Source organism: Gobio gobio, assembly GCF_949357685.1.
Source record: "Gobio gobio genome assembly, chromosome: 23".
NCBI classification, from domain to species: Eukaryota; Metazoa; Chordata; class Actinopteri; order Cypriniformes; family Gobionidae; genus Gobio; species Gobio gobio.
Genome location: NC_137119.1, coordinates 7,361,788 through 7,376,188, shown reverse-complemented (window position 1 = coordinate 7,376,188; position 14,401 = coordinate 7,361,788). Strand labels below are relative to the sequence as shown.

The window sequence follows — 14,401 nt, the reverse complement described above, 5'->3', positions numbered from 1 at the left end:
ACACTTTTGTTTTTGCCCCAATTTTTCGTGAGCTGAACTCAAAGATCTGAGACTTTTTCTATGTACGCAAAAGGCCTATTTCTCTCAATTATTGTTCACAAATCTCTCTAAATCTGTGTTAGTGAGCACTTCTCCTTTGCCGAGATAACCCATCCACTTCACATGTGTGGCATATCAAGATGCTGATTAGACAGCATGATTATTGCACAGGTGTGCTTTAGGCTGGCCCCATGTTGCAAGGATCTGTACACAATTCCTGGAAGCTGAAAACATCCCAGTTCTTGCATGGCCAGCATACTCACCGGACATATCACTCATTGAGCTCTGGATCGGCGTTTACGACAGCGTGTTCCAGTTCCTGCAAATATCCAGCAACTTCGCACAGTGATTGAAGAGGAGTGGACCAACATTCCACAGGCCACTATCAACAACCTGATCAACTCTATGCGAAGGAGATTTGTTGCACTGCGTGAGGCAAACGGTGGTCGTACCAGGTATTTACTTTTTTTTTTTGGACCCCCCAATACAGTAAAACTGCATATTTTAGAGTGGCCTTTTATTGTGGCCAGCCTAAGGCATCTTGATATGCCACACCTGTGAGGTGGAAGGGTTATCTCGGCAAAGGAGAAGTGCTCACTAACGCTGCGTCCCAATTCACATACTATCTGTACTAAATAGTATTCTAAAAAATAATTAGTATGTCCCAAATCGTAGTATGTTGAAAAGAGTATTCCAAAGATTCCCGGATGGTTTACTATTTCCGGTCAGAATTCGAAGTGCAGATCAATGCGCACTCTAACGGCTGATATTGCCCACAACCCACTGCGAGTCGGACGAGGATTCGATTAGAACTACAAACGCGGATAAAAACTGTTAAAAACTACAAACATGACGGTTATGCGAGTCCCACGGTTAAATAGAGAGGGTTAGATAAAGGGGTTTGAGTGAGCAATTATCAGTATTTAACCTGACGAAAATATATTTATTCAATAATATCCACATTATATTTCACCTGCAGCAGCATGGTGAACTTTTGTAATGATACGTTTGGCCATTAACTTCATGCTCCTATGCATCATTATATTTAAACTGCAAACACATGAGAGGAGTCTCTGCATTAAAGACCCACGAAAGGCAGATCAACGTGCTACTACATTTCTCTCCAATACGGTAGGAAATTAAATTTAATGTGGGATTTGAACTGTGACGATGATTGACAGGGCAGTTTAAGCGGTGACGGGACACACGTAACAGAGTCCGTTAAAGATGACGAGGTAGTATGTCCCAAAGCTTGCATACTCTTCTGCTACACACTCAAAAGTATGTACTTTTTCTTCACAAAAAGAGTACATACTTTTAGGTTGTAGCATAAGTAGGCGAATTGGGGCGCAGCACACCGATTTAGACAGATTTGTGAACAATGTTTGAGAGAAATAGGCCTTTTGTGTAAATAGAAAAAGTCTCAGATCTTTGAGTTCAGCTCATGAAAAATGGGGGCAAAAACAAAAGTGTTGCGTTTATAATTTGGTTCAGTGTATGTGTGTATATATATATATGTATATAATCTCCACATCCTCTATTATGGGAAAATATACTAAAATTAAGCACTAGAGTACTGACTGTAAGTAATGTGATATTTGCAAGCTAACACCATAAGAAATTTTGCAATTTCAACCCCATAACATTCAATCCCAAAATGTGAATGCTAACATGCTTAGTCCAGTAAGTAATGTGACAGGGTTGCAATAATATTTCCTAAAAACGGCCCCTTTGCAGACAGGAAGGAGTTTTTTTCTTCTTACCTCCACAATGGCATTGAGGGCGGTATCTGCCCCGATACTAAGGTCAGTGCCGGGCACATTGTTACTAATGGTTGCAGGCAGCATACAGAGCGGGATGCAAAACTCCTCATACTGGGCCCGAGCCTCATTCAGCTGCAGCAGACACTCTAATGCCTTTGGCGGGTCAGCACAACACAGCAGGGGACCACAGGGGACAGGACAATGCACACGTTAGACCAGCAGAGGGAGTACTGGTGCAGGAGCGGACCTGTTGATCGGGCACCCACCGTGTGATGGCCGCCATGGCTTCCGATTAGGAGTTGACGAGAAGAGGAAGGGGGTACAGACGGGATGGGATTGACTTTTGCTCTCACATGCACACAGGGTAGTCATGAGGCAAGACACTGAAGCGAGACGGCAGGGGTTCCAAATACTTTTAACAGAAATACTGTAGAAGCAGTACGATGATCCACACAGCAAGTAATGACTCCTTCGCTACATCTGCATACTGAATTGCGACTGGTCTTCTTTCTATTTGCATTCTAAAGTATCAATATATTTAAGGGATAGTTCACCCAAAACGGAACATTCTGTCATCATTTACTCGCCCTCATGCCATTATTGCTATTATTTCTTTGTTTTCCAGAATGATATATGAATCATGCACTATATTCCAAATCTTCTGAAGTCATGTAATAGCTTTGAGTAGATTAGATTTGTAGATTTGAATAGATTTTCAGCAAATATTGGCTTACATATGTTTGTTATTAAGCCAATATTTGCTGAAAAAATGTAAACATGGCATGTCAAGACGTTAAGATTTCATGGTTAAATCTGAGAGAATGATATCTGGGAGCTGCAGAGGAAGAGAAGATCCACATTCACTTGCATAAAAGACATCGAGTCTCATCCAGGTGAGAAAAAAAAAAGTATTTTAAAAAAAAGTAACTAAGTAACATAATTAGTTACTTTTTAACGAGTAGCGCAATATTGTAATGCATTATTTTTAAAAGGAAAATTACCAAACACTGGTCAAGGGAATTAATTCTTAATTCGTGAAATTATATTTCTTTACTTCTCATGTGCGAGGATTCATAATTCAAAAGTATTATATGCAGTATATAATTCTTACTTGTGCAGGGCCATAAGTCACAAGTAGAGATGTCAAGACGTTACATTTTTACGTCAATGTGGCGATTAATTCATCGCAAATTAATTGCACGTCAAATTCGGCTGATAAATTACACCCAAAAGATCATTTAAAGTCAATATGTTAAATGAGAAAAGCATCAAATAAAAAAAAATAAAATTAAAAAAAAAAATATATATATATATATTTTTTTTTGATTCAACAGAATTTATTACACATTAACTTTTAGGCTTCAACAGCCATGAGGGTGAGTAATAGATTTAAATTTTTGGGTGACTTATACAGTACTATTTAATGGGGTTTTATTAATATGTATTTCTTTTTTTTTTTATTAAGTGTTACTCTAAATAAGAAACGTCTCCCTGAAGGAGGCAACGGAGACGTCATGTTGGAACGCCACCGGCTGAAAGGGAACTAAAACATCCAGTAGGTGGCAGTACATGTCTAAATGAGTAAGTGGTTGGGGCGGCAGTGGCTCAATGGTTCATGTAGGTTGTCTACAAACCGGAAGGTTGGTGGTTCGATCCCCGGTTCCACCTGACCAAGTGTCGAGGTGTCCATGAGCAAGACACCTAACCCCAGCTGCTCCCGACGGGCTGGATGGCGCCTTGCATGGCTGACACCGCCGTCAGTGTGTGAATGGGTGAATGTGAGGCAATGTGTAAAGCGCTTTGGATGGCCATTGGTCTGTTAAAAGCGCTATATAAATGCAGTCCATTTACCATGGTCTGAAGCGCATGCCGCAGGTGCACTAAGGGGGCGTGTCCGAATCCATTTCTGCTAGTTTAACGATGAAAAAAATGGTCTCTTAATGAGTCATGGGTGTGTTTTGGGCGTAACGTGCAATAAACCAATCAGAGTCTCATCTCCCATCATTCATTTGATTCGTTAAAATGGCTGATTCATTCAGGATTTAAGTAAATAGGTGTGTTCGACTTCGGCTGCGGCCGGATGCAACCGATCGGCGAGAGTAGCCGCATGCAGGCGGGGAGGAGACGTGAAGTCAGACACTTTCTGCGTCCCGTAGTGACGCTCGCGCTGTGTTTGCATACTTTATCACAGCTGAAGTGAAATGAGTTAAACTGAAGTTAGTTTCAATACGGACAAAATTACTAACCGGCATGCACTGCTTCAAGTCAGCCGTCGATCGGTCTGCGCATCGCTGGGTGAAGTTGAACAAGTCTATTGGCTCTCTTTATGAATGGGCCATTGAATCATTGGTTCACCCAATTGATTCGTTTAAAACGTGGATTCATTCAGAAGCGAAGCACCGCTTTGTGTTGCTCGGAGACACACAACAGTTCTGCTCTGCCGTTATAGGTGATATTTTCATTTGCCAAATTGAGCAAAAGCGGACAATACTGTGTCTAAAATATAACACAATATTAACCTCTTATTTATTGAACTGTAGTATAAAATCAATATCACATTTGCACTCATGCTATTCGGGACAAAAACAGCACTCGTGTGATATTGCTTAAAACTATATAATGATATAAATATGAGACAAAACTCATACAGGTCATTTTAAATGCATTCCAAAGCTTCATCACGCAGTGAGCTGTTGCCCTGCTTCATGTTCATCACCAATCAACTTTATAAAATGCAAGATGAACTACGCTGGCCTGAGGCGGGGTGGTGTGTTAAATGCGTAAATAATTTTAACACATCATTTTTCTACATAACTAATTAATTTAATCAACCCTTTAAATAGACAGCCCAAATCACAAGGATTACTTTTATGGTGCTTTTGTATCATTTTTTGAGCTTGATTTCCCTTGGCCCATTCCACAGACAAGAGAAAGTTGAGTTTGTAAAGACTAGAGGGTGAATAAATGGCATTTTCAGCTGAACTATTTCTTATATGAAAAAAGTTACTTTGCAGTGGCCTGTGCTTTTGTAAGCCTTGTGTTCATTTAAACCATTAACTATGAAACTATGCAGACGGACTCCAGTTCAGCCTGTGTTAGCTGGGGTCAGCGATCTGTTATGACAGGTTAATGCAGTGTGATCATAGCACAGCGCAGGCTCAGTCACATGACAGCCACACACAAAAAAAGCAGAGCTCAAAACATGCTGCCATCATGTCATCTCCACTTACCTGTTAGCTAACGACTCGCCTTTGCGTTTATCAGCCAAAACATTAATGGTTAGTGTAGAAATGTTTCAGGATAAATCTCACAAAACATGTCCAGGTCATATTTCACCCCCAAATCGATAAGGTAAAATATATGTTGTAAAGAAAATGAAGACTAAATATGACATTTCTTTGTGAGATTCATCCTTGTGTTCTTAAATTGGCTAGTCGATCAGTAACTAGCGTTGTTTAATTTTGGCTCGCATGCTTGTTAAAGAAGTTAATGAAATCAAACTAATGAAATCTATCTACTGAGACACCTTCATGTGGTTGCTTTGAAGGCAGCACAGATGTTTTCCCTAGTTTATAAATGTCCAATGTTCTTTTTTTTTATTTTTTAAGTATGACTCATTTATACTCGCAAATGAGCACTGCAGTCGCTAAATTGTCTAAAGCTCACTTGTACTCAGGGCTTGACATTAACTTTTTTGCTCACCAGCCACTGTGGCTAGTGATTATTAGCCACTAGGGGTTGCACGACCACTGATTTCTGCTAGTCGATTTCTTATCAAAACAATACTCAAGTTACTTGACTACTCGTGGTTCATGCCACTGTAAATTAAAAGACATGAAATGGCTCTTACCAATAAATGTTTATTAATTTATAGCTTAATGCAACAATTAAATAAGTACCGTATTTTCCGGACTACAAGTCACACTTTTTTTCATAGTTTGGCTGGTCCTGTGACTTATAGTCAGGTGCGACTTATATATCAAAATTAATTCATACTGACTGACAAGAATAAACATTTAGCTACGTCTACAGCCGCGAGAGGGCGCTCTATGCTGCTCCTGTAGCTTACCCCTGAAAAAATTAACTGAAATATTAACTTAAAGACAACTGAGAAAGACTGAACACAAACAAAATGCCCCCCAGAAAGAAAATTCTATTCTGCAAATTACAAACTGCTAGTAGCGTTAGTAAAATATGCAGCTGAAAACGGTAATCGAGCAGCAGAAAGAAAGTTGGGAGTGAGTGAGAAACTTGTGAGGGACTGGAGAAAAGCAAAGGTTCCTTTAACTGTAATGAAGAAAACAAAGAAAGATAATCACGGACTGAAAATACGGTAAACTCTCAAAACATTATAATTATGACATTATATTAAAATCATGTAAATGTGAATATAGCGCGGGAATTGAAGATCGGCTTTATATTAGTTTTGCCGAGAGGTGTAAGGTAAGACAAACTGCATGTTTTTTTTTCTTGTTTATTAGTTTAGATCAGGGGTCTCCAAACTCGGTCCTGGAGGGCCGCTGTCCTTAAGAGTTTAGCTCCAACCCCAATTAAAACACCTGAACCAGCTAATCAGTTTCTTACTTGGGCCTATTAAGACACTGATTAGCTGGTTCAGGTGTGTTTATTTGGGGCTGGAACTAAACTCTGCAGGACAGTGGCCCTCCAGGACCAAGTTTGGAGACCCCTGGTTTAGATCGTACAGCCCATTTCGTTTGCGAGCGCCATTACGACCAGCATTAGCCTGCCTCAACTTGTCAAAAATGCCTTTTTACTTGTGGTGGTGATATAGGCTAAACGTTTTTCTAAATTAACTTAATAAAGAAACAAAACGAAATATAACTATTTTGACATTAAAAACGAAGCTGATTTATTTTAATAGCTGCAACAGTGTTTAATAGTGAGGATTAACAAAAAAACACAGGCTCCAGTCGGACTCGGGCCGAGAGTTTGATAAGTTGTCGGACACGGGCCAGGCTAGGGCTTTACTATAAAATCCACAAGTTAATCTGTTATTACCTGTCTTCTCCTCTCTGTAATCCGGCGTTTACAGGATTCACCAATGCTCGTTTGCTTCATGGTGTGGGTCTCACTAACATTTGCCTTTGTTGTTTGATGTTTCAATCGTAGGTGGTTGTGCAGAGCTGTCGTACTGCTGTATTTTGAAGTATTCTTACAAAGTTGGCAAATTACGATATTTTTGTAGTCGATCTCTCGATAGTCTTTGCAAGCCCTACTTTCACTGGCCACAAATTTGTTGTAAGGAAATTTGTTATTGGCTATCTGTAAATTACCACTGTAGACATCCAAATCAAGTCTACATGAAATATATAACATGAAAGGTCATCAACAGCTGTTTGTCTGAAAAAAATATGATTTTTATTTCTATCAGCGATGAAATATTTAAAGCTAGCATATTTTGTGTATGAGCCCATACAGTAGCCTAGTGAAATAAATATCCATATTTTCATGTGATTTGACAGTTTATTATCATACCTGACACCTAGATGAACACTTTACAGTCGGTTTTATGACTGTAAGCCATTCTCTTCAAATGCTATTGAAGTTAGAAACGTGTATACCAATGTTGTGTGTAACTTTAGAGACGGTCCCTAAATTTGCGAATATCGAACGTCCAACGTTAAGCCAGTCACATAGCGTGCACTATATGGTTCTGTTGTGATAATTGTTTGAAACTATTTTCGCTGCTGAAATAGAACAAAAACAGTCAATCGCTGTATGATTAATTATCTCCTACGTACAATCGCATCTCTGCTTTGATGAGAGTACAGATTTCAGTGAGTGAACAAAACTCTGGCGTTTCAGCGATGACTAATCTGAATGCCACTGACTATGACATTGCATTTAAAAGCTCAACAGAATTGCGTGTGATTGGTTATAATGCGCATCACGATTATAACAGATGCCTTTTGAGAAGACCCGCCAAAGTGGCTAGTGGCTGTGTTACACGCCACAGCTGAAATCCACCCGCAAATGGCGGGTTGGCGGGTGTTAATGTCAAGCCCTGCTTGTACTTATTATTTTAGATCATTAGACATGACAATACGGTGCTTTGGACGCATGCATAAAACCAGTTCCCTTAGGAGGTGCCTTCATACACAATCCTGTTGAAACTGACTGACCTGGCAGAAGGGGAGCTGCCTAAAGTTGCGGTCACAATAATTGGCAAAATATCGTGGCAAAAACGTCCATAGTCAATGGTGTAGCGATGTATGAAGCACAGCTCGCACAGAAGTCGCTTTCAAACCAAGCAGCTTTCTGTTGGTCAACGTGGCGAACCCACATGTCCAACTAGAACCTGTTGCAAAATCTTTTCTCCCTTTTTGAGATTGTGTCGAGTTCCTGTTGAAATGACTAGATTTTGTCAGTGAAAATTGACCGCACCTTTAGGTTATGGAAAGCACTGCTGCTATTTGCCTAGACTGATGTAATTGGCTGGTAAACATAAGGCGGAGCCTCTGTGATTGGCTTGTAAAGAGAAGATAGAGCCTCTGATGCGATTGGCTGGTGGGTGGCGTCCCCCAGCCTCACTTACATCAGTGATAGCGTTTAGAGCCGTGTCTGCGCCAATGCTGAGGTCTGAGCCGGGCACATTGTTGGAGACGGTGGCCGGCACCATGACCATCGGCACACACAACTCCTCATAAGTCCCGCGGGCTGCTAACAACTCCATGATCCCCAGGTAGGCCTGCAGGGCAGAGCCGGGGATTTAGTGAACCGCCATGGGTGCTGGGAATGGGGATGGAATGAAGGGACAGACGGGGAATGAGAGAGACAGACGAGGCGGGATTTGGAAGGAACCGAGTGGAAAGCCATGGCCATCACGGCGGAGAGCATGAGACAAGAGGATCCACTCCGTACACACATGTCAAATAGAAACACTCGTGTAAAATACACACACTCGCATCCTGATGATGTCTGTATAGAAAGAGAGAAGATGAGCCTGAACTCAGCATGAAATGACTTTAGAAAAGCAGGTGAGCTATTCTGCAATCGAAGGTTATTGTTCAGTCTTTGATGGCGGCATTTGTCATCTCAGCTGCGTGAATGTTACATTCCAACAGCTGAAAGATAACCAGTGCCTGCTAAGAATTATCTCCTCATTTTTTTATGTTTTTGGATGTTCATTATGAAAAGAACAGGAGCACAGGAAGTTGAGTAAGATTTAGGTGATGCTATATAGGAAAACATGATGGAGAGGACAGGCAAGTTAACAAGACTTGGTCATGGACATTTTAAATTGAGAATTAAATTGTTTTACAAAACTAAATGTACATTCATCAAGGTGTACAATTATTTATATATATATGTATGTATAAATATTACATCTAAAATATTAAAAATTTACTTAAAAATATTGAAATAATTATTAAAAAATAAATGATATATATTATATATTATACAATATAAAACATTAACATCAAAGCAGATTACTTTTTTTAATCATTCATTAAAATAGCCACCCATTAAACACACTAAATGCAAAATAAAACATCAAAATGACTAAACCCAGGGCTGGAAAACATACCTCAAATCCTCCGATCACTAACAAAGCATTGATGTTATATTTCCGTATCTGTTCTGCAATTTTGTCAATGTACTTTGCAGGAAGCGTTCTGAAAATTTGACAACATTGTAGAGAAGCACTAAGCACAACACCGCACATTACATTCAAAATCAACTGTATTACTGAAATCCGCAGGAAATATGGGATAAATACCGTTTAGTTCCCAGGAGGGATCCACCCTGGCCCGTCCATCCACCTACATCTGCCCATTTGACCTCCTTTATCTGAGAAAAGAGAGCAGAGTGGATCAAACATGTGTTGGACCAACATTTTCATATAAGGGTACATTAAAACTTTCGAAATGCGAGTGAGTATCTTAGTTATCTACATGGGTAGCTATCCTCTAAGGCAGTGGTTCCCAAACTTTTTGAAAGCATGGCACCCCTTTGAAGTGATTTTTTTTCCACGGCACCCCAACCCAATTAAACTAAACGTACATGCGTACAGACATATATCAAATTAAATCCAGATGAGCAAACAACAAATGAGGCATAAACAGCAACATTAATTTATTATGAATGCATCACAACAAACATAATAGGAGGTGAAACAACCTATTAACCTATCAAATTAACCATCTGTCTTTTACAACTGGACAGACATTTACAACTCAAATTAAAAAAATTATATTTAGTTGGTAACAATTTACAATAAGGTTCATTACATTAACTACATTACATACAACTACATTAGTTAACATGAACTAATAATAAACCCCGCTCCTAAACCTACCTGTCACTGGGGTTTAGACAAAACGTACAAATTCGTACGAATTAGCCACCTCGTAAAATACGTACGAATTGGTCGTGAGATAGTGTTGGAACAGCCGTATTTTTATGAACTAACGTTAACAAAGATGAACTAATGCTGAACAGAGGTGTTGTTCATGGTTAGTTCATTTTAACTAATGCATTAACTAATGTTAACTAATACAACCTTATTATAAAGTGTTACCATTTAGTTTCTCATTTGCTTTGTTCAAACCTGACCTTAAAAAAAATAAAAAAAAATATCTGCATGGAACTGTGTCGCAGGCATTTTAAAGGGATACAAGTGCTTGCTTTTGCGAGCACAGCCTCTTGATACGGGGGTATATTGAGGATAGTGCAACTCGTAGGTTGCGCAACAGCACATTGACGGCACATTCTGAGATAGATGGGTATTCGTGTCCCACATGCAGCCAAAATTCATCCGAAGACATTTCTCCAAATTTTAATTTTAAAGTGCGACCCATACAGAGTTCCGCCAGTTCTTCTTGCACTTTGATTGGCAACATCTTTGCCGATTCTGATGTCGGTCGGTCGTCTGGGCTTTGACATTTCTGCTTTTCTTTTGTTTAAACTATGAATTTATCCATCTTTGCCCTGTCCTATCAATCTCTGCGTGAAATATAAAATTGAGCGTGCACCAGTAAAAAGGGCTGAGCTGAGCAGGCGAGCGATTCTTTCTTGAGAACAGTCTAATTCGCGGTAAATAAATATTTAAACTTTAAATATTAATTAAATATATCCGTTTTTTGCTTATTTATTTTTGTTTGGACATGTTCATATGTTGGTATTTTGATTTATTTTTTAAATATATGCAGTAAAAGGTTATTATATGGTACAATAATTATTTTAGGCTGTTTAAATTGGAAAAAAGCTGAGATTCCAGTTGTCATGGCACCCACTTTGGGAACCACTGCTCTAACTACGTTTCACAAACAAACACACGTGAGACGTGACAAGTAAACAACGCAAGATCACGCGCGTGCCAGACCGGAGTTCTCGCACAAGACTGGAATTGTTATTAAAAATGATAAACTGCAGAAAGTTTGCGATAGTCTGTGCGCTGATTTGCAGTAAAAAAAAGATTATGGCGAAGGAAATGGTCGGGGAGACAAAGGGAGCAAGGATTGTGTTCTGCAAAGAGAGTTTGAGGTAACTCCTCCCTGAACCTCCAGCTGCCCTGTATCTTGCTCTCTCATAGAGTGCCGAAGTTATGACGTCACTTTGTACGCCAACCCGGAAGTTAGCGGCGCATGGGTTCCCTCGATCGAAAAGCCATGCATTTTCCCCATAGACTTTTGGAAAATCGCAAAAAATAAGATCTGTGTTCAACAAAGAGTTATGACCCTTACACGTTTTGTCTATTAAGATAATCTTTACAAATTAATCCAAAATGTATACATTTTGAAGCTTAAATAAAGCCGTCAGATATAAAATGCTAATGGTAGGCTATAAACGGACTACAGCACACCATGGTCGCGGATCAACGTCATCATCAAGCTTCCTCAAACTTTATTTAAAAAACACACGCTCGCTCATTATGATCTGCGCTGTGTATGAACACTTATCCACTTTTTCATGAGAAATATTGCCCATTCGTTTTTTCCAAAAATGTTAGAAACTAATTTTGTTTATGCGTGCCTCTCTGAGATTTATCTTTTGTTAATGTTTTTTCAGACAATATGATTATCACTGTGATAACATTAAATGACATGAAACACAACCCAGTCTCTTTTTGTTAAATGCAAGTTTATGTATGATCAATAATACAAAACGTATAATAAGCTACACATGAAATAAAGCAAACAATTCAGTCAAACATTCAATGTCAGTGCTAGTCGGCTAACTTACAACGGTAACGTACAGTTATAGCCTAAAAATAAACAAGTAATGAAACTTCACTTTGCCCTCAGCCTAAACGATTTGCCAGGGAACAAATTATAGATCCATGAGAGCAAATATGGGCCGTTAAATCTCCACAAGACGAATTATAGCTGGAGACACCACAGAGACATCAGAGCCAGCGGCAGACGGTAGAAGGACTAGCCGAGGAAAGTCTACTCTAGCCGGGTAAACAAGCGCGGAGCGCCGCGGACCCACTGGAGCTCACAACTCCGAAAACACCAGATAAAATGATAAAATGTTAAAATAGGAACTCTTCTTATAAATAAACCACAGATTTGAGCTTTAAACAACTACATTATCGACTGAAAAAGTCTTGAAAACTACGTTTTGTCACACATTAACAGTAATTTTAACACAAAAGACGTGTAAACACAGCCCATGTCGGCCATTTCTCAACGAGACGAACATGTGAAGAGAGTAAACTCCAAATGTTCAAGCATCCAACTTTGCGCGAATAGCGCGATTTATTCACGCCACATAAGTTCTTCATAAGGCTGAAACGCGGGCTAGTGAGAGATTGCCTGTTTGTCACGATGACGTCTAAAGTCCCCGCCAAAGGATGTAGTCCCTTTTAGCAACTTGTTAGCAACCACCGTTTTTAAGACACAATAAAGTTTTAAAAAATCACAAGCATGTTTTAACTAATGTGTTTTATGTCATAGATCAAAACGTGAAAATATTTAGAGGCTTTGTTAACCACAGACCTTATTTCAGGCAATTTAGCAAAAACCCATTCAAAAAACCCATAGACTTTAGGGCGAGGGAACCGGAAGGGCTAAAATGCTAACTCACTTCCGCGTTTTGGCCTACAAAGTGACGTCATAACTTCGGCACTCTATTGGCTGTAAGTGATTGTCGGTGTTATTTTCAGTCAGAACACATTTCACACAGCAGGAGTTTAAATCGTCGACAAGTCCAGATATTTAGCATGCCAAATATCTCATGGGCGTCGACGACTTATCAGCGATTCTCACTGTTTGTGTCTTTGATCATTCACACTGCGTGATTGTCACTCATGTGCATGAGCACCGATTTGCCTATGATCTCGGGCATTAGTGTTTCTTCACAAAGTGACATCGCCACCTACTGGCCTCGCAGCATAATACAGTGTTTTAAGTCATTTACATGGATCCATGTGAATGGAGATTGTTTTGACGATGTTGTGAACTGCACACGAAAAACGCACTAGGATTACTAAAGCCTGTTACAGACTGGGATTTTGACAATCCTATAAGATAACTACAAATTACTAGGGCTGGTCCGAATATCATTTTTTGAGCTTCGAAGCTTTGGTAGTAATCAACACCGAATATTCGAAGCTTCGGAGGGAGGGGGCTGAACATATTCTTTTTCTAATAAAGGCAGGAATCTCGAGAAGCGGGCAGGGCTTATATGCTCCGAGAACGGATACTGACCTAGTGATACAAAACACACAGCTCTGTTACGTCCCAGTAAAAAGCTCCTATATTTATAATAGATTAATTTAGATTGATAATAATAACAGGTAATAGGCTTGCTGCTATAGGCATAACACTGGTTTAACAGGCATAACACCGGTTACACCACGTGCCCACTGCGGCACCGCCCCCCATCATCGTTTTGATTATTTTATAGTAATAAAATAATTTAGTTCAGTTAGAGAACAGACACTACAAATAAAAACTGAATGTGTCTGCCGAAGTCGCAGCACAGACCAGCAGCAGGAGTGAGGAGCTGAATGACAAGATGACGGCGGAAGATTTGGTCTCAACAAGAAATGTAAAAGTGCCTATTTAAGTGAGTTTGTCATTGTACTGTTTTGTTGTTGTGTTTTTTATTTAATAATAATAGGCTAATGAACCCCCCATTTAAGCAACCCACCCCCGAATTGGCGCTAATTCTAAACCGAAACTAAAATGCACACGGCGGCACTCTCATTCATTGACGGCCCCACAGTGCGCACATCCCTAACGGGTAGAAAGGCTAAAACATTTAGATTCTCTTATTCTATTTTCCACAATGTCAAACGAACACAGCTCAACCCAAAATGCAAGCTCAGGCATGCCCTTCTTCCATATAAGCTTGTGCAGTTGAGCGCTCTAGTCAGAGAATACTCCGTTGCAGGGAACGCTAAAGGCCCTGTTATACTCGCGCCTGGCTCCGCAGCGCGAGCTCCGCAAACTGAGCGCGCTCCTCCCCCAAACGGACGAGGCGTTTATAGTCGACGCGCGCGCCGTTGTAGTATTCTGTGAAACGACAGGGGGCGACTTGGAGTAATTGTTCTTAAATCCGTCGAAAACACGAGCGAAGAAGTAGTTTGCCGGTCCGGAACAGGTGAACATGGCGTCCCGCAAGCCGTT

At 40.0% G+C, this 14,401-nt stretch overlaps 1 protein-coding gene across 4 annotated transcripts in view; it reads right to left on the bottom strand.

Moving 5' to 3' along the window:
• The window catches only part of pfkpa (phosphofructokinase, platelet a), a 58,248-nt gene that overhangs the window by 11,862 nt on the left and 31,985 nt on the right, over positions 1-14,401 (bottom strand). For 3 of the 4 annotated variants that reach the window (XM_079806006.1, XM_079806004.1, XM_079806005.1), the window contains exons 14-16: positions 9,544-9,614; positions 9,352-9,439; positions 1,803-1,955 (exon numbers count right to left, since the gene is read on the bottom strand). In XM_079806006.1, the coding sequence (XP_079662132.1) occupies positions 1,803-1,955; positions 9,352-9,439; positions 9,544-9,614 (312 nt within the window). Of the gene's footprint in view, positions 1-1,802; positions 1,956-8,358; positions 8,512-9,351; positions 9,440-9,543; positions 9,615-14,401 lie in introns of all 4 variants that reach the window. The other variant, XM_079806007.1, reaches the window with a different exon arrangement.